The 22386-nt window shown below is 36.0% G+C and overlaps 1 protein-coding gene across 1 annotated transcript; it reads left to right on the top strand.

Moving 5' to 3' along the window:
- The first annotated feature begins 7801 nt into the window (after nucleotides 1–7801).
- Nucleotides 7802–21739, top strand: LOC140162957 (uncharacterized). The gene is made up of 2 exons (XM_072186274.1): nucleotides 7802–8765; nucleotides 19423–21739. Exons 1-2 carry the CDS (start codon nucleotides 8120–8122, stop codon nucleotides 20016–20018), a joined length of 1242 nt encoding a protein of 413 aa, XP_072042375.1. The 5' UTR covers nucleotides 7802–8119; the 3' UTR covers nucleotides 20019–21739.
- The last annotated feature ends 647 nt before the right edge of the window (nucleotides 21740–22386 follow it).

The following is a 22386-nucleotide window of genomic DNA, read 5'->3' on the forward strand; positions in this document are numbered from 1 at the left end:
TTTATTTTGGCATTCCAAGTGGATACGTTCCAAGTGTTTGAGCAAATACGATTTAACACAAAAAGGTAACAATATAACAATTGTGCTAGTAAATTAGACGATAGCACACAAGGCGATTTTCGCAATTGTTTCCTCGCGCTTTGAGGCACCGAATCCAAGATCCTCCTGAATGCAAAACCGTCTCATCTGCAACCAACACTTCGTTTAGTACGTAAGCACTTTTAATGATCATTGTCCTGATAAGATCTAGTGCAGAGATCCTTTTAACTGATAATAAAGAAGACCCTATTATCGAAGTGAAATTTCTCATCAAAGAAGGATACAAGTAAAGCTCTTAAAGCGCACGTTAGATCGCCGAATTCGTTACGCCCCTAAGTGTTATAAATGTTACTATCTAAGTAGAAAAACGTGCGAAATACAATCTTTAACGGCTCGATCGAGATAAGATTAACTTAATCTTCAGTAAATGACAAATTGTGAAATCAAATGAACTAGCGCTATAAAAGCTGGAGGGGCTATCAATTTCGTTGGTTCACCAACCTCAATATCAATTCGTTGTCTTATTATATCTGTGTCTGTATACAAAGGATGCGCAAAACTCATTAAATTACACTGAACCTATATAATCATGCTCAAGATCCACTAGACCAACACTAGGGATCTTTGTACTCATTAGCCTAATCCGTCCGTTGTCTTTTTAAAGACATTTCTTGTTTTTAAATGAATTTTCAACCGAACACCTGCAAAAAGAAAACACACCAAAATGACCGAAACTATAAACAGAGAAATTCATTTAATAGATTTATTTAAACACGTATTCGCAAGGCTATAATTTCACCTCCAGCGATGGAGAAGAGTGTGAGACAAAATGGGCTATTCCAGTTGAATCCATACGCCCCCTATGGTAGACATGACCTTTATCTCCTACACAGGGGGTGTAGATTTCAGATGAAGTCACCCATTCAGGTAACCCCATTTGATATTCACACTCCCTGTGTGGAAGGTTTAATGTTAGTCTTTTACAGGGGGTGTATGGATTTCATCTGGAATAGTCCAATGCAAACATCATTACCTGGGAATCACTTTGTCTTCTCTGTAGCTCCCTGCACTCAGTGTTGCCAACAATTCTGCTTGAATCGCGGATCAAATTGTCGAAAAAATCACCCAAAATTGTGTTTCTCTAAGTTTGTTTATGAGATAGCAACCTATTGAAGTCGCGGGACTGAACAATATTATAAAGTCACCCAATTTTTCCCTTAACCATCTTGATTTGTTTCTATGTGTGACAAGAAATGTGTAAAATTCGCAGGGAAAATATTCAAAAGTCGCCCAATTGGGCTACCAAATCGGGGGGGGGTGATAATGCGCTGTCTACGAGCCAGAGTAGTCTCGTTTCCAATGACATGGTTCATTTTGAACATCATAGCCTATAGGATATGTTATTCAATGGACATTCTCTATAATACAAACATAGCAGGCTTACAGAACTTTGCCCCTGATGGATGAGCATATCGATTGATTGGAACACAAAAGGTTAACTCCATTGTTTTAATTGCCTTTTTTTTTCAAATTACCTTTGGGCGCCACATTCCTTTTTTAAAGGAGTTTTTTCTTTTATTATAAAATTTGAAATATTTTAGCTGATGCACACAACATTTTGATGCCATCTTAAACCACCTGATATTCAGAACACAGAGCTGCATGCATAGACTTTAGAAAGTTCCAATATGTTTGATGCACCATGTTTTACATCTATTTTTGGCCAAAATAATGTGTTTTTCGTCAAATTATTGTAAAATAATTTATTCACTTGAAATACATCACGATCCACAGTTACATGCGATAAAATTAATAGGCCTACATTGAAAAACAAAGCACAATTTTAAAAAATGTATGTAGTTGGCCCTTTGTGCTCCAACTTCCAAGCAGTCGATATTTGTTTGTAGTGTCGCCCCACCCACCCCACCCCACCCCTTCATGCATGTCCATGTCCTACATTTCTTGTCTGATGTCCAGTGCTCGGGAAGTGGGGGTCTTCGAAAATATGTACGGAAATGTGAAGCCCAGACCTGACTTTCTCTATACCTACACTTTTACTATTTTTGCAACCCCTCATATCAGTATACCAATTTTTCACAAAAAGCACCCAAATTGGACACTTTTATGGGTAATATTGCCCAAAGTGGTACGGTATCCACTGAAAACTTATCCATCGATATATACCAATATATACCCCCCCCCCCCCCAAACCGTGGCATATCCCCGTATACCTGCAGAGCCCAGTCCAGCCTGCATGGTTTTGGGTATTCAATAATTCATGTTGTTATTTATCATCAAATCCTGTTCTTTGAGCTATTTTTAAAAGACTCATTCATTCGAACATAAATTGTAAATTGGCTTCTTGTATGGCACGCGAGACAAGACAAAAAACCGCGAGACTTAAAAAATGACGTCCAGTTTAAAAATGACGCCGAGAATAAAAAAAATTAACGTCGAGAATAAAAAACAACGTCGAGAATGAAATGATAACGTCGAGAATGAAATAATAACGTCGAGTTTTAAAATACAACGTTGAGTTCAAAACGATGACGTTGAGATTGTAAAACCAACGCCGAGTTTGTAACGGGCCGAGTTTTTCGCGTCCAGATTTTTTCGCGCCCAGATTTTTTCGCGTCCAGATTTTTTCGCGCCGAGAAGCGCCCTCTATAGTCTTTCTGTATATATTATATCTCAATACTAGTAATTATTATAAACCATGCAATTTATTGATTATTTACTAATATTATTCATATTTGAAAGAAACAACAATGATAAAGATAGCACTTGAGCTGTGATTATTGGCAGTATATTGTTCATGTTTCATTGTAGGTAATTGCTATGCGTGTTTGTTTAAGTCCATGATAGTGATAGTGTCTCCTTATCTGTGGTTGAATCCAGCATGGTCTTGACTTGGTGGAGGTCAGTGCAGAACTGCCTAGCACATGAAAAAGCACATAGTATGGGGTGGGTTACCATGGTTATCAGGTCAAATTGCAAGGATAGGACAGGAAATGGGCAAGGTCAGTGATGTAATGTTAGGTATGGGTAGCAGGTAGGGTCAAAATGGGTTAACAAAGACACATTGGGTATGGAGGCAACAGCAACATAAGACAAAACATGAAATTTATACCTGTTACAATAATTTGAGTGATAATTCATGTTTGACCAATTGGGTGTACAGGGTGTCCCAGAAAAATAAAAAACTGGACCTAAGTTGAGAAATAGGCATCAGAATCCAAATATTTAAAAAACAGCGTATACATAGCCCATATAATACGATGATTTTACTTGAATCGGTTGAATGATTGCGATTACATAACGCATGAATCATTAAATGAAAATACAGGATCGAACATAGAGAATACAACATATTATTATGAACATGAGAAATTAACTATCATTATTTAACATGTTTAAAGAACGTTTTTTAAGCAGAATGAATGAAATTAGCAAGATCAGTGATGGCATCATTCTCATTATCGCTCATAATGAATATAAACTTATTATTATCATTAAGGTTGCCAATATCAAAAATTCAAACAAAGTATATGCCAATGGGCTTTATATTTTGGTAAAATTCTTTTCGTTCTTTAAATAATATGTTAATAAGTTTAATCTGTTCAATAAGTTTGTTGCCAAATCAAAGTTTTCCCGGACAAAATGTTACTTTAAATATTGTCCTGAATAATGAATGCAAAAGTTTTAAACAAAACATTGCACAGTATCAACAATTACACTGTAAATTGGCTAGAACACGTCCCCCTAAAAATCATAATTTAGAAGAAACAAAGTAATAATTCCCATGTGCATCTTCCTTTTTAGCACCTTTTTTGGGCCCAAATGGGTAAAATTACACAATTGTACGCGCTTCGTGCGCGATGACCCATCAAATAGCAAAACACACGTTCATCTAGGGCTAAAATAGTCCAAAATTGAAATATTTTCGTGCGCACAAAGAGTCACATCCGCGAAACCGGAATGCTCGTCCCCTTACTAGCGCCCCCTCCCCCCTAGATGTTAATGCTTCCACCGCGACTGCTTAAAGCAGGATTAACATAACACCGTTGGATTATAAGAGGACTAAATTTAATGAGATACACATTCTTTATAAGGAAGGGGTGAGCAGTATGAAAAAGGGGGGGGGGGGGGCACTTCAATATGAAATGGACATAGGTGTAGGGCTGACACTTTCACAGTAAGGGGCATTTGGTGAGAGCAAAATATAAAAAATATGGGGTCATTGGGTGAGAGCATACATATTGGCATTTGGTGAGATCAAAATGCACAAAATATGGGGTCATTGGGTGACAGACGGACCGTTTGGATCTAAATTAGTTGGGGCATTGGGTAAGAATGACCTTTTTTTAAAATAGGGTCTTCGGACGAGACCCTCGAAAATTGAATTTCTAGTTCTAAATGGCTTCAAATGGCTTTGTTATTTCAAAATAAGTAACAAAATCAGTGATAGATGACTCGTTGCTGTTCAAATGGATATACATGTATAATGGTCTTTGGGTGACAGATCAAAAGGAAAATATAAGGAGTATTTGGGGTGACAGAGCATGTGATAATAAAAAAAATATGGGGTCTTTGGGTGACTGCGGTGCTGAAAAAGGGAGTCTTAATGGCCCTACATACGCGTCACTTTCCCGCGGAAATTGCATTGATGCGGGCATTATCATGATTATGTAGGCCATAATCGCTCATTTCTTCACAAACAGTCAACCGAATCAAATATAATTTGCGTACATAATAATATTATAATAATATGATGCACAATACAATGAGCTAAACGCCGCTTTTTACATTTTTTTCCGATGCCTATTTCTTGACTTATGTCCAAATTCATTCACCAGGGTATTTCTGGTACACCTTGTATATCATGTTATGCTGGTTATTTAAATTTCACACGACATAAGAGTCATTCCATTGAACTGACTATGGCGAGTTTACAGCTAGAAAGGTCGTAACTTAATTACACAAATGCTCTTCTACCATATTCTTACTAGTCTTTCCACGGAATTAACCTCGGAATCAATGTCTGTCCTCTGAATCTCACTCAGTCATAAGATTTGCCACACTCACCATATTCTTTTATTTCCGCCATTGCAGATATTGAAAATGACTAGCTATTTGGACCATGTCAACATGGCCAATCAGAAACTATAGAGGGCGCTTCTCGACGCGAAAAAATCTGGACGCGAAAAAATCTGGACGCGAAGAAACTCGGCGTTACAAACTCGGCGTTGGTTTTACAATCTCAACGTCATCGTTTTGAACTCAACGTCGTATTTTAAAACTCGACGTTATCATTTCATTCTCGACGTCATTTTTTTTTTTTTTTTCGTCATTTTTTAAACTGGACGTCATTTTTTAAGTCTCACCGTTTTTTGTCCGGTGTGGCGTGCCATATTCTTGCAGTCATTTACCGCGTTAAGAGCCTCTGGCATTCGAGTGGCGACCAGGCGAAGATCTGACGAACTTCTGGTTCTGCGGTTCTGAATATGGCACCACTAATGAAGTATACTTGGTGATTCAGAACTTTATTTCTGTATACGCATGATTATGCCGGACTTTGTCATAATTTACTTCAAAACAATATGTATACAGAGATCAGACAGAGATTAGCCATGTACTCTTAATATTGTGGCCTTTTGGATCACGCCAATAGAGTGAAATTTTACTCTTTATTGCTGATGAATTTCACTTCTTTTTCACACTTACCAAGCAATAAAGTTGATTTCAGGATTCAAATATTCTGATATTACAATATTTTATTTAGGCCTATATCGAAAGCTCACTATATCATTAACCAAATTTGAATTTAACTAGGCCTATAGTCTTTGTTAAAGACCCTCGCGATTACAGTATAACATTGATACCCTTTCGGTGCCATAAAGTGAAAAGCAATAATTTTGATACTCTGACTACTGTATTATTGATAATCTATGCTCTGACTAGGAGTTCCCTTTTTTGGGCGTTAGCGCCACATTATTGGTATAGGCACTATAGTAGTATACATAAGCTCTGCATATAGCACCACCCGCGCGACTAGCGATTGAATTTGGACCTATTCTAGGTAGCGAGCTTTTTGCTGAATGGATTGGAAAAAAAAAGTCGCTCGTCGCTGAGCGATTGGGTATGAATTCAGCTTCAAAACAATGCCTCATGTTTCGACAAGCCGTCGCTGTCGATTATGTACCGTATATTGACATGAATGTGCCATGTAATATCGATTCTGCCATGTCACATATCTTGACACCTTAATCATGTTGAATGTTTTGATTACAATGATTGAAAACTCTTTTATTTATCTTTTGCTTAATCAATTTAACAAAATAGTCATTAAATAGACACCTTTCTGTTCTTAATGTTTCATAACGATTCATGTTTAAAGAATTCAAAATAAGTTTACGTTTATTTCTTTGACATAATTTGAACTTTGCCGCCCTAAAATAGACGTGTAAAGTATAATACTTGATAGCATCGGCTTAAAAAATATTTTTTCAAACACGTGAAAAATTTAAGAGTGTCAGTTGATCGATACTATAACACGTTCAATTATCTTCTTCGTGCATGTCATGTTGTTGTAAATTTGGCAGGGCGCCTAAACAGTATTATAGTAGGCCTACTATCATGATAATACTAGGCCTATGTAGGCCTATATACAAGCATTGTGTCATGAATGCAAAGTTAACCAATTTAATATTTACAAATTTCCTTGCTTTATCTTGATAGCTTTTAATACTAATTATGTCCAGTTTGTTTTGGTTTTTGCTTTGTTTCAAATGAATCGAATCGGCTCAATCATAATTGTATAAAAGCACTCATCTAATAATGAATCTATAAACGAATTAAAATATTGAAAATTGGATTATAATCATTTCCGACACGTGCCTTTTAACTTATCCGACAAAATCATCGCGTTTTATTCCTTTAAAAGTTACACTCTCTTTCTCTCAGCATGGGGTGCGAATGGCGTACTGACCGAATTTTTACTTTTAACACATTTGCTTAACAATTTTAACAATACCTAAAATATTCCTGCAGTATAAGGTAATAGAAAAAGAACCGAAAAGGTAAACCGGTAACACTTTGAAGTGTAGCCAAATTTTTAAGGAAAATTGTGTTTCTTTTATCACAAAATCCATTCTTGCGTGTCTTTTACAACACCGTTTCGTTTATTTAGCTGAACAGCAATGGTTTAACCTTCTATTTGCGAGGATCGTACATGTGAAGGCAAATTTTTGAAATTTTTTTAATTTTAAAAGGCTTAATTTTGATTATTTGTTACAATTTGAAATTTAATATAGGCCTAATTATTTTGAAATTTATATAAATATGATATTCAAATTAGTAGAGTGAAACACATCTATTTGCATGGTCCAACGGTTCTTGAGATATGTTTCATTTGATCACCATTTGATACATGGCTCTACAGGTGTGCTTTGAATCCCACAAAAGAGGATCATGATCACAGGCGGGCGGGTTTACCAACGAATTTGCTTTGAAAGAGGTGTTCTCAAAACTAATTGCTATTTGACTGGGCTCACTGGGTCAATAAACCCGATTGGTTGCGCACATGCTTTGCTCCTAAAAACGGCTTAATTTGCTAACCAATTAAAACGACCGGGTCTCATACAATGACAAGATAGCGCGAGTTAAACCGATCCATTTCAATTACGCATAAAGTGGTGCTACAATACACAATACGGTGGTAAAATGATTACCCATAAAAGTGGGCGGGACTGAGTTGGCAGCGAGTGGCGAGTCGAGAGCTAGTTGATGAGTTGTCCACGGCATGCAGTGGTCCACAGAATTGACTCAGAATTCAAGCAGTAAGCATCGTGATTATCCTAAGGGAGAATTTTACTAGTGTTTTACCAGTGTCTTTACCGTGTGAACTTGGAGTGCGCCGCTGTGATATTAACATTGACATCTCATCACCACTTCATTACACAACGTGTCAGTTTAGTGGTTCAACATAGAGTATCTTGTAGCTTCATCATATTGGGTGAAACTCGCTATTTCTTGCGTATCGAGTGAGATTTTGGAATCATTTTGATCTTGTTGCTTGCTAATGCCAGACGGTTCGACGATGCCATCTCTTGGTGAGGGAGCAGAGCCGGGAAGTCCGGGTGAATGTGTAGCAGTCGATGTGGTTGGTTCCGCAGTTGATATGAACAACACAGTGATGGCACCAAGTGTGAGTCCTTTGAGGGAAGATGAAGGTTGTGTTGATAATAGAAGACCAGTAACTCCGCATCATCAACATCCAAGATGCAGCAGTGATGGAGAAGAGCATGTATCAGACTCTGAAATCGAAGACAGAAAATGTGAAAATACCAGAGTGATCCGTCCATCGAACTCTAACAGTCCATCACTTAACCACCAACATGTTCAACACAATCACCGACACACAACGAACAATAATCATGAACACAGACATCATCATCAGCAACAGCATATATCACCATCAGCAGCTCATCAACGTCAGCATCAGCAACAACAACAACATGCAGAACAAAATGGACCTAAATTGACCGCTTTCTCAGTGTTGGACATTCTTGATCCAAAGAAATTCACGGGTACACTTTCGCCAGCTACATCTCCTAGATCAGAACATGGTAATGGGAACCATTTAGGAAGAGTATCACCAACAACTGGACATCACTGGTCGGCATGGAGTCCTCCTGCATCACCAACATCCAGCTGTAAAAGTGATGGTAAGCATGGTTCCTAATGTGTATTTTACTATCATCATCAGAGAGGATGTTATCATTTCATTCTCTGAGATGAACAGATACCAATGTCAGTTTTCCGATAGTTTCAAATTGAATAACAACAGTACAATCTTTCGTTCTTTGCATTAAACATGCGGTATACATTGTATTGAGATATAAGCCAATCTTTATTTGAAACAAGGCAAACTGACATTCTTGCTTATTTGTGAAATGTTATTAACATATTAAGTTTCTAACGTGTAAGTTCAGTTTCGATTTCAGCCATACATGACACGTGTGTCACTAAAACAGAATTTGACGCGCTAGAGCATTTTCAATTTGTACTAAATTTGTATTGTGGATTCTGTTTGGGTGAAATAGCAATACATGTATAGGAAAACCAAATTGCATGATAATAGAATTTGAGAATAATGCCTTATACAAGAAAGATGAAGTTGAAGATAGAGCTAGTTTTACTCACAACCGAATGCTTATTTTCTTTGTTTAAAAACTTGTAAAAAAGACCAGTTGAAATTAAGTAAAGTCCTGTTAATGTCCGCTCCAAAATGCACGCACCATCATTGGCAGCATTTCATAGTTATTTGCTATATTCTAGAAAATCAAATGTTCAACTTGCAGTTAGGCTGCTTATTGTGAAAATAAACAAGGGGGAACAGGATCGATTTGTTACCGTCATCTCCGCGGACGGGCAATCATACGTAACCGCTATCTCATCAACTAAGCCCCGTGCTATAACTTTTATTACCACCTTACCATATCAACAATAATTGATATCACCGATACGTCAATAGCTACAAACATCGGTTCTTCTCATGCTTTTGTTAAATAATAATTTTTACGACTTTTTCTATGATATCATGTTAGTGATTTTTCATATTTTTGCGTTGATAATCGGTCCCTGAGGACAGTTAAAACCAATATATATTGGTCATATTTGTCTCAAATAAAAACTTGTCTTGGTGAAGTTGGTGTGTTGTCTTTATTGGTGAGCATTTCGCATGAATTTCTTTGTTACATCACCAGTTATTCTTGCGTCCTATAGCCCTGCATAGTAATACTATGTGTATGATCGAGAAATGACCACGAAAGAGGATGTTATAGGTCTATAATATTACCCTTGCAACCTCTTTTTAAATGAGGATGCTATCATCAATTTTATAGTATACAATGTAGGTACATTTTTAAAGCATTGAAATACATTTGCCTAGATAAGGCGTAGCCTATTTTAAAATAAAGTATTTCTATCACACATGTGTACTGTATATACAAAAGACACCACTCTCTGAAGTTCTTGGTTGTTCTGTATTTATATTAATTATTATGTAGAACCCTCAAGAAAAATGGTTCTTCAAAACAGAAGTGAAAGAACCCCAACATTTCCAGAATATTTTTCGCGTCTAAAATGGTTCTTTCTATAGCCTTTCTAGAACCATTTTTGGTTTTAGTACATATACATGGCAGCTAAAGAATCGTTTTAGGTTCTATACCAGAGAAGATGGTTCTACTAAATCAGCTTTTTTTACATGATAAGGGTGTACTAATATAGATTCTGTGACACAAACTAACCAAGAAAGCCCATCATTGTTTGTTTTATAGGTTTAACCTTTTTTCTTGGACTAAATTCTGATATACCTTTTCCTCAGTAAAAGATAATTAAATATCTCTTCAATATTCCAAGTGATCATTTCCAAGAAAAAGCACGTGTATGATCTTCACATTGTTTAAAGCTGACGTTTCTTCAGATGTTTCATTATAAAATACACATTGAATTTGCTGATTAGCAATCTTTCTTAGAAATCCAACACCCAAAAAGTACATTTCTAGCAGAAAACCAGTTTTACAAAATTAACATTTCATTTTGCTGGCATGTGTTATGAATGTTTTTAGCGTGTAGATATGTGAATTCTATCACCTAGCCGGCTGGGAGGCAACACCAACAGGCGATATGTTTCATTGAAACACGGTGACCGTGATAAATACTAGTATATGCAACTTCCAAGTTTGTATAACTTGGGGCTATACCTTATACAAAAGTTTCACGATTTTGTATTGTCTATGTATTTGAAACTATTTGAAACATCCACAAGGCAAAAAGTATGGCATATAAACGGAATGATTAGAAGATATGGTGTTCTGTTCTCCCTTCAGCTCCAAAGCAGTGTTCTGGAGCCGAAGGGTACGTCTTGGTGCATGACTTGAAATGAGTATAAACCATGTGAATATATACACCTATAAAGGACCTATATTCCAAGTGGGTTTACGTATAACCAAAAATACATAAGTTATCATGTGTTATATACCTGCATTTTTATTTCATTCTAAACCTTCAGAGAAGTTTGATGGTGTTATTTTAGGGCCCCTTGCATTAAAAACAATAATTTTAAGTTGAAACAAGGTGGTTGTGGGGCTAGATATACGATTCATAAGAACTTGTTAATGGTTTTAAAGTTGATCTTCTATCAAATCAGATGACTTGTTCATGTATACATGGTGTAAAGGTGTATGACCAAAGGGCAACAACCACTTACTGTGGTTATATCAACTATTCCCAGTCCTCCTACCACCTTTACCATTGGAATGTTATCATAACTCTATCACAGTATCATCTGATACGTATGCACCTGCGTGGCATACGCAGAAAAAAAGAGGAAACTGACAAAATTGTCATTATTTATTGATCTATCTGAAGAACCACTGAACCAATACTGGGCATGTTTGTACTCATTTTGGTGCATTTTACATACAGATGATGAATATGGTCATAGAAATGAACATTTCCGAATTTTTTATGATTTTATGATTTTTTTATATCCATGTCCATGTTGGCAAAGGGTTATTCAGTATATCATTTGATATGGCCAAATTTGGACCCCTAGATGCAACAGTGACCGCTTCCGACATAAGATTTCATGATACTTCGAGTTGGGTAAATTCAACAAGTGAATGGGATCAATTTCCTTCAATAAATGGTAGAGAAATTACACGACCAAATAACCGTAGGCGTGATGGAGTTACAAAGTGTTATTTTATAATAACAGTGAATTGCGATGGTGCTCACTTTCTTGGTATAAAGTTCATTGGCCAATTTGGTGCAAAGAAAGAAGCCTTGATGTTTTATAACATAATATCAATGATAGGGGCCTATATGCCATCTGCAGAAGCATCTAGAGAAATATGATATAATGCCATTTCAGATCTCTAAAACTAAAAAAGTAAAATGTCTGATTTGGATGTATCCATAATTTAATTTCCGATTTATCCATAATTGAACAGTTCTATATAATTTTATCATCATCATCACCATAGCATCATCCTTTATATGATCATCATCCTTCCGGTCTCCTCCTCCTCCTCCTCCTCCTCATCATCATCATCAAAATAATAGGCCCCGTGTACAAAATTATAATTGTAATTTGTATACAACCTATAGTGGGAATTTTCATGACATCAAAATTATACTGCCCAGTGAATTATTATATACTCTTGCCCAATAATCAAACAAACCATTGTTATTCATACAATTTGAGGTTACCAAACCATATGTTTTATGCATTTGAAAATTAATACTATTATTAACTAAATCACTATGACACAAAGTTAAACAATAACTTGAAAAAATACCGAAAAAGCTTCAAAACAATTAATTTAATTGAGAATCGCCCTATCCGTTGCATTGCCCGCGTGCATTTGGCCGACCACGGTTAAGCTTCCCACTGTTCGCGGAATTTCTTTTAAGTCTGGTCATGTCAGCCAAATTTGGGCTAATTTCCCAATTTGGCTTCTTAAATGGTAAATTAGAAAGAAATTTACAAGACCAAAAGAAAGCCGACATTATTCGCCTCAGCAAGTTCAGTGCCAATTGTATTGAAGAGTGTTATCCGGGGTTGACATTCTCGGAGCTTTTTAAAAAGTTAGTGAAGGTTGATCTCGAGAACCATTAAACATTGACCCAATACTCGGTATATTGGTACTCGTTAGAGTTAGCTTACATGTGGGCTTTTAGGTTTTGATTATGCTTTATTAAAATGAAAATCGAAGATACTCGCATTTTAAATAGTGATAATTAGATTTTTTGGATCGGTGATAAATAAGATATTCGCGCTTGGCGGGTTATATTGAAATTGGCCACATAATAACATGGCTGGGTTGGCAGGTAAAGAAATAAACGACTGGTAAATTAGGTTGTGGTGTTTTTAATGATTGCCGGTTTATTGTTCTATTGACGCAAATCTCAACGATCACTTTTTCTCTCTGTAAATAATTGCCAACAATTGTGGAGTCATTTGTATTTCTTTCCTCGAATCAATTAGATAAATTATGAGCTGTAACGAATTGACAAATTGGTTAACAAATTAGTGAATTTAGGATCCACAACATGCTCATCTATCATGGGCACAGTTCTTAAACCCCAATACGTTTGTACATTCACTGAATGACCTTTGAAGATTTGGGTACAAAAACTCATACTCTGCAACATGAGGTCAAATTTTGCACTATGATTATGTAATTGAGGTTATTGGACAATGCCATTGGGATGAGGCTATTTTGCAGTGCGGGGAGTATATATCAATAACAGGTGTTGACAGATTGTCACAAAGGGTTGTAATTACTTCCTGATTGAGGTGTGATTTGATTTATGTTTAGGCTTCAATTTGGTTCATCAATGTAAGTGACGTAAGTTTAGAAGTTGAATAAAAGTTATTAAAAACTGTTTAATGACCATTTTCTAGAGCTGTGAAGCGATCGATATACAGTGATGACTGAGACTTGTAATTGATCAATATGGTCAAACGCTTTAGGCCATGCTGTTTTGTTTTGCGTTGCTGAAGATAAATCAATAGACCTAATTAAATTTTGATAGCATGTTTTCAACAAAATTATGTTTACAATAAGGTCTATTTTGCATACATGTACACACATCGAAGTGGTCATTGATGTTGACAATATTTGAAAAAACATACTCTTGCATCTGTTTATAATTTTTCAAAAAACATCTTTGATGCTTTTCCGATTGACCAAAGACAATATAAAAATAATTAAATTTTCGTAAAATAACAATAAAACGTATTGAAATAAAAATTCTATTGACAAAACCATATGTGATAATGTTAAAATGAGCAACCGCAAGACTCCAAGCAGTCTTCATGTTCAACCTGGAATCTTTCTTTAGTTGAAATATGCTCTATTGTCAGAGACAAGCAAACCAATATGGTTCCTAGTTCTTAGCAAAACCTTCATCACGCCCATTTTGGGCATAGTCAAAGTCATCGCATCGTGGGCCAGATGGCGTTTTAACCATTAGGATTTCACGGGGTTTACCGTGCCTCAAACCGTGGTTAAACTACTGATTTAAGATACAATCAGCGGCATAATTCTTACAGATTATTTCACCTCATTACCGAAATGTTGCCATTCTTTGCGAATTAGGCGAAACACTGGCAATTCCATACAGCAGAAATAACCCCTTGAAGTTTGCGCTCCTTTTCGCCCTCCGGCATCAAGGGGTTCAACGCCTGAGAAGACCGTTGCTTTTGTATCTTTTTACCAAAGAAACATGAACCGACAACAATTTAGATTCCGTGGATTTGGAGGGCGATTGGTGTTGTTATAAAGTGACTTATAAATTGGTCAGTGATCGGGTGATGTTTGATACATTCTATGACAAGAACACGGTCTTCTGACGGATTCATTTTATAGCTGCCATACATGTATAAAATTGCTTTTAGATCGTGTGACTTTGTTGATAAATTTTCTGAATGACATGACTGGTGCTGATGTTGTAATTCTTTTCAATAGCTGCATTTCATGCATTTCTGACTCTCTCCTCAAGAGTTAGTATCATCATTCAAGTTAAAAGGTCTGCTTCTAATCGACCGCAATGGCCATTGAGGCCAAAATGGTATAATTTGTAATACATATATATATAGTTCCACCCAACCTCATTTCAAATACAAGTTACTATCACGTTGTTGAATATGAACATTTTTACCCTTTTAGTTTTATGTGCACTGCACCGATCATGTTTATGTATTCAAATGTCAATTTGCTTGAGTTTAAAAGCATGTTAAAGATCTATATTTTTAGACCATGCAGACCACTGCATGTTTTGAATCAGAAGGTCTGCCAACATGGAAAAGCAATATCGTCATCATGGGGATTATGAAGAGATCTTCATAAAAACAATAAGCATCTTACATATTTATTTTTAGGATCTTTGATCTAATCAGACAATAAACCAATACCTCTGGAAAAAACTGAACATCGATAAAGATTGTAACTAAACGTCTTGAATCGTTTTTATTATTAAAAAAGTGGCATTGCATTTACAGAGCTATAACATTTCAAGCAAGTAATCAATCGCCATATTGTATTTCCAAATTGACAAGCTAAAACAAGCGAATCTTGTAAGTTGTAATAACCAATTATCATTAGCTTCACTGTGTCTCGTAACTCTGGTAAAAAGATCAATTCATGACAAAATTGTGATTAAACAAAGCGTTTTTATTACCTTTTTTGCAACCAAATATCAAGATAATACAATATCAAAGTAGCATCTTCCGAAAGTAATTCGATAATCAATTATCATCCTAAGTAATGAAGTCTTCCTTTGTGTAAACAGTGAGGAAAGTATGAAAATGACAAGTGTAGTATCACTCGTGTTGGTTATGCACACTCAAGTGCACGCACTTGGGTATTTGATACTTTTAGTACTTATGACGCTTTTGGCAAGCCATACGTTTTCAGTGTATTTTGCAGTAGCGTACATTGTATATCTATCATCGCATTGGCACCATTTGTGAACTAAATTGTGATAATTTTCAAAATAATGAGGAAAACATTTTTACGGTAAATAAACCAAGAATCACAAGATATATGCTATTTTAGACATCTGCAGGTGCATGGGCACAAGTTTTATTCCATCACAATATGAACATTTTATTATTATTACAAAGAAATAGGTTACTGTCTGCTAAGTGACTCTATGACGAGAAAAAATCAGTGTATATAATCACATAAACCCACTGCTAGTATTAATATCATCAAAGCTACCTTGCGGGACCACTCAGCATATCTTGTCCCCGAAGATACCCGCCACATCAACCATCAGCAAACCGCTTAATTATTTACTGAACCAATTTAACGCCTAGTCGAGTTTCCAGTTCTTTGGCCTCTTAATTTAAAAGAGGCGGCGTTGGTTGTGTCAAGTGTGTTTAATTATCTTAATTTTATTTTAATTATTAATTAACGAGATCTGAGGGTGTGGAGATGGTGAAAGATAGGTTTAGGTGCCGGTGTGAAATTATTAAAAAGATTATTTTGGTGATACATCGAGGGATTTCATCATTTTGCACGCCATTGGCTTCAACTAAAAAGTCCAAGGGTATTGAGATATTTCCTCAAAATATCAAGAGCTATTAGGAACTACTGAACCAATACTGGGCTTGTTTGTACTCATTTTAATGACTTTTTCATTCTGATTCCAAATATGGGCATGAAAATGTACATTTCTGGAATGTTTGAAAAAAAAATTATTTGGAACTTGTCATCTGCAGACTGCAGTCAACACCCGTTGGCAAGGGTTAATGAGCACGATGGTGGACTGATCTTTTGATTATTTGTAGTTAGTCACTTTATGATGTTGCAACGTTGAGAATAATATATGAATAATAGTATTTTTCTTTTCGACACATCATCGTGATCTCTTGCCGAGATCTCCATTCTCTTTAAATTTTGTGACGTGCTTCGTGCTTTTCCAATTGAACTTGTGCATCATGTTTTGCCTACAATAATGTGGTCTATTCTCAGTATCATGTCTTTCGTCATCATGATGCTAGAACTGTACAAAAATGAAATATAATCTTATTTCAAAATGAATACAATTTAGCAGATTGTAATGTTGGAGATGAAAAAATTGTGGGGGCAATGGGTGGCATGATATGGGACTGAACATCTGGGACATGAACTTGATTCAATCATAGACCCTGAACCAGCATCACTCTTAAGATAAGTTATGAAGAAATGGTCATCATATGATTTCATCTGTGCGTTAGCATGTTTAGAGGCCCTGCAATTTTAGCCGTATTTCATACAAAAATGTATTCATTGTTAATGAAATAGACCACAAAGTCATGTGAGAAATGCTTGGAAATCAAAGGCACACATGACTATTATTATATTAATTCTCTTCACGCGGGTGTCGACTGCAGACGACAAGTTTCAAAAAAAAATTTCAAAATTCAAAAATTTCAGAAATGTAAATTTTCATGACCATATTTGGAATCAGCATGAAAAATGCATTAAAATGAGTACAAACAAGCCCAGTATTGGTTCAGTGGTTTTTTTGAGAAGACATCTCAAAACTTGGACTTTTTATGTTGAAGTCTATGGCTAGCACGCAGAGTTTTAATACATGATCATGATGACACAACACAAGCTGAGATACAAATAAAGGAAATAATAGGACAGTTGAGCATCTTTGATAATATAGCACCCTTAAACATAGCCAAGCCTAATCACCGCGACAAGACGCTCTCGCCTCGTATCCCGAGGGTCCTGGTTTACTTTGATAATGATGGGCACTTAGCTATTAATAATGATATCTCACGTATAGGCCGAACGAACCATCAAAATCTTATAAAATATTACTGATATGCCGGTTTTCTTATACATAATGAATCTGTGGATCAACGTGCAATTTCGTCGCGGTTTTTCTCCAATCTTTCTTCATCTTTTTCTGTCGACAATGATCTTATAAAACCACGGCGTGTAAGAGAGTCCTGTGGGAATACGACTGGATGGGAAGCCTAAATCTTTTTCTGAAATATGACTCTATTCAATGGGCGAAATTCTATGAATAAATCGGTGGTTCGGTCTCGAGCTGGATTTGGGGGATTTTCACGATACGGATTTAGTGTGGTCGTTTGATTGATGGAAGGAAGGATGGTGCGGTGAGGAGGATAGCATCATCATCACCACCACCATCACCATCATCACCATGCATATGGTATACTAGGGGCTTTTATTGTCATTATTTAAAGATACAGGATACGCGGCTATCATTTTGTTGGGATTTACGCCCAATTTTTATCAAGAAGAACATAAAGTTGCATCGTAAAGTTTGACCAAATATCAGGTCACCGCGGCTACATTAGCTTACATTGCTTGTCGTACTACTAGATAAAACTTCAGTTGGTCTTATTAAAATTTTTATTATTATTAATCGTACTTTGCGGAAGGAATGAACATCTGCTGAGATTATTGTGCAAACTTACGGTGCATGGAAAATAGGCTTATTTGCTGTTAAAGTATTTGTCTAAATTTATAAGTAATTCTTGTGTCTTTTGTTTACTTTTGAACATCGTGATGCGATGACATTCTCCTAAACTATTTCAGACGAGAAATATGTTGTTGTGAACATACATTAAGGATGTCTGATAGATGATAGGGTGTATGGTGATAATGCTAAATATATATAATGTGTGAAATATTTCCCTGAACACATGTTTGTTAACTGAAAAAGTGATACTTTTACCAAAAGTACCGCAATGTTTTGAAATAGTCATTAGGCCAAATAAAAAATAAAACATGTTTCACGTCCCCTCCCGCTTCCTTTTTTGAGGTTTCTTCAATTTTATTTTTATTTTTTGAAATTCAGTTATAACTTTTCAAAAAATATGTCTAGGAAGTAGAGGTGCTTTCTATAGCCTTGCTAATATACAAGAAACACTTTTATAAGGTTTTGTGATAGTTAGAGGGGGCCTATCTCTCAGAACAACAAATAAAAAGAGGCCTCCTCCTCTTTCCAGGCATTATTGTATACGCTAAAATAGCTCTAATTATGGGTATTTACACCGATTTTGCGATAAAAAATAAAAAATAAAAAGCCCCCTCTTCCTCCTTTTTTTCAAAAACCCGGACGTGAAACATGTTTTTTATTTTATTTGGCCTTATATGGAACTAACAGAAGTAACTCTAAACTGTTCTCTTTACAAAAGTCAAATATTATCCACTTCTAACTGTAAAGAAATTTACAAGTGTGAAACTTAAATGGTATAGAAAATAGCCGATAGCTCAAGCCAAGTGTGGAAAGTCAATAGAACCATATTGGGTAAAACGAAGCTTGAAAAAGACATCGTTCTCACATGGTCATCGATAGATACTATTGTTGTCTTAAGGTTTAAGCCAGCATTGATACAGTGCGTAACCTTAAGCAATTTTCAACAACTTACACCGACAAAGTTCACAACTAAACAGCCAATAGTTCTCAACAAGGCGTTAGTTTTGACCACATACTAGACGCGAAAAGAAAACAGTGGGGTTTTACAGCTACTAGTGTTTAATCGTTTTGCAGATCGTTTTGGGTGGTGGCTATTTTGGTGATAATCTTTTTAGGCAATGTTTATCTAAATAATTTTCTTAAATAGTTTTACTTCTTTTATGATGCCCGCTTGACTTAAATCGTCGCGTGTACGTGGCTGAACAAGTTACTGAACAATGTTGACACCTTGGCGGTCTACGTGCTTTTTTGTAACAAAACAAGTTAAATATCACTGTTGAGGTCGGTCACATAAGTCAAAATGTCTCCATTTTACCAGAGGACTTATTTGTGTTTTTCTTTTTTGGTTTCTTATTTTTACAGATGGTGAAAAAGTGGATATAAAAGAAGAAAGGAGACCAGGCTCTGTTAATAGTTACCATGACGACGATGTTGATCTGAAGAAGGAAGATTTATCAGATTCAGAGAGAAAAGATGGAGATGATGACGATGACGAGAAAGAAGGCGCACACGAACAGGGGAAGAAACGCAAGCGATCTGATAGCGACGCGGGAAAGGCCGGTAAACCAAGGCGTGCACGGACTGCCTTCACGTATGAACAATTAGTGGCACTGGAGAACAAATTCAAGACCACTCGCTATTTATCCGTCTGTGAACGCTTAAATCTAGCTCTTTCTCTCAGCCTCACAGAGACCCAAGTCAAAATCTGGTTCCAGAACAGACGCACGAAATGGAAGAAGCAGAACCCCGGTATGGACCCCAACGCCCCCACCACCAACCCCAACCCAACCCCCTCTCCATTAAGTCTGCACAATACCTATGGCGGAGGCCTTCTCTACGGATCACATCTGCCGTACCTACCAACTCCATCGTCAGTTCCGTATCTCGTCAGTGCACCGGGGTACTCAGCCCTACATGGATTGGGACATCATTTTTACTCGCATTTGGGTCACGCATAAAGACTATATAAGACTTGTCTTGGGGGTGCTACGCCCAGTAAATGTATTTTTCCTCGCAAATAGGACATGCATCAACAAACGTAAGCTGGCTGATTCTTCCCAAGAGGAACTTGGGATTGACCCACGAATGTGTTACATCGATCGAGAGAACAAACTCATATGTAAACCGTATAGCCGCTAAAATGAGCATCGACTATACAAATAAACGCACTAAGTGCATGGTCAATGACCTTAGCACTCTGACTATCGATCTACTTCGATTGCCATATGCCATTGCGGCCGTGCCACTTACGAGCATTTTTGATGTCACAATTCACTACAAGACAGAACTCGCTATTTGATCGAGACTGAACTCAATAATGACTCATATGAGTATCAAACAGTATTGCCAAATATAAACTTGAGTTAAAATCAAGTATCTGTATTTTATTCATGTGCTCACATTTTTGTCATCTTTATCGTTAAAACATGCGTCATACAATTGTCTATTGTTTTATCAAATGTGTGTTATTATATGTTAATTTAATCAACTTTATGTATAAAAAAGACATTGTCTTATACTCTTTGTTTCATTATGTACATAAGAGATATGTATTTTGAACATATTTTGTCGAAACATAAAGATATTGAAAGATGCGATATTCAAATACATGTATTTAAAAGTGACTGATTCAACTAAAACTAAAATATCATTCTTCATGTTAATAAGTGCTATTGCTGTATTGTGAGCAAAATTAACTGGAGCATAATAGTTGGCTATGTTGTATTAAATCGTACACAGACAAAAAAATCTTTACACAAACCTGTGTAAAACTTATAAATCAAGAAACATTGTATAAAAGATTCACAAATTGTGTATAAAAATGCACACATATCTGCAAAGCGTTTACATATAGAGTTCGATTGTGTAGTTTTGTGTTTACACAATTTGTGCATTTTTATTTACTATTATTAATGTGTATAATAATATTCCACAATGTCTTATGTTATGGACTCGGTATTCACCAACTTTAATGGCCTACACAGAGGAAAAGCTGAAACAACTGGTATTGGGGGCACTGAATACAAGAGATGAGAGAAAATTTTGAACAATTAACAGATCTTATATACTTTTGTGCATGTGATTTCCATGTAACTGACACTCCCTTTTAAAGGGATTGTTTGTATTAATTAATGGATATCTTATTCATTGTTCAGTGCGCTCTTTACCCAGTTGTCAAAACATTTCAGTTTATGAGGAATATATAAACCATTTACTACCCCCTGAGTATTACCTGCCGATCTAACATTGCCTCTGATTGGTCAATTACATGATATTTTCACTTTAATCACCAATCAGAATGGAGCTTTGCAAATAATTCACCCCAATTTTTTTGCGTGGTGAAATTATTCTAACAATGTTGCTGATTGGGCCAATTGATAATGAAAACTTTTTTGGCCAATCGGCAGGTAGTTATCATGGGGTTAAAATGAAGGCATTATAGGTATAAACTACATCAAGTTATATAACTATCATATACTATATACCACAAAATGTTTAAGATCATTGTTTTGTTGCATATTTTTGAAACGTAAGTGTATCAATATAGATGATCAATGTTTTTCTATTCAAGATCAATATCGTCATAGTTTTGTGGTCAAAGGTCAAACATAAGCAAATCATTGACATGTTACTTTGGCACTCATTTTTTAATAAAATAATAGTTGCATTTGAAACAAAACGACTGGTTTTTATAGGCTATCAACCGTGTTCCTGCGTCAAACTATTCCCAGCATTAATCTTTTTTCAAACCAAATGTCCATGGTTCTTAGTTCATTGTTATAACAATAAAAAAATACTTAAAGAAAGCGTGAACAAAGAAAACAATAACATGAATCTTGCCCGAGTTCCCTAAAATGTGAGAATAATTCCGTATTTGATCACGTGATATAGATTTAGTGGACTATTGCAAGATCCAGGTTTCTGCGTCATATCATAATTATTACGTCTTTTGCTCAAGAATAATTGCAAAGATCAATTTCATTAAATCATTATCTTGCTAAATCTTAAGTCACACATGCTTTCATGCAACCCTGGGTAAAACCTCACTACATGAATCCCTTATGAGTGAGGGTATAGCCCGTGCTATATTTGCAAGGCGCCCGATAGACCAAGCCGGGATTTTCCCGTTCCGCTTGTTAGCAATTCTCGCTTATAGCGTGAATGCCCAGGTACATGAATTGCTGCTTGAGGTTGAGGATCTTGTTCTGTAGTAAGTTGATAGCAGGGAAAAGGTAGTCCACATTTTATGACTAAATATTTAAAAGGGCATTTCGTGATCCACAGCCTCATCCTCCCACTTTTCTCAAAAAAAGTTGAGATTTTTAT

The sequence above is a fragment of the Amphiura filiformis genome, chromosome 10 (genome assembly GCF_039555335.1).
Source record: "Amphiura filiformis chromosome 10, Afil_fr2py, whole genome shotgun sequence".
NCBI classification, from domain to species: domain Eukaryota; kingdom Metazoa; phylum Echinodermata; class Ophiuroidea; order Amphilepidida; family Amphiuridae; genus Amphiura; species Amphiura filiformis.

Coding starts and splice junctions, on each gene's coding strand:
- LOC140162957 (XM_072186274.1), top strand. CDS start 8,120: ATGCCAGACGGTTCGACGATGCCATCTCTTGGTGAGGGAGCAGAGCCG. Junction 8,766..19,422: donor ATCCAGCTGTAAAAGTGATG/GTAAGCATGGTT, acceptor TTATTTTTACAG/ATGGTGAAAAAGTGGATATA.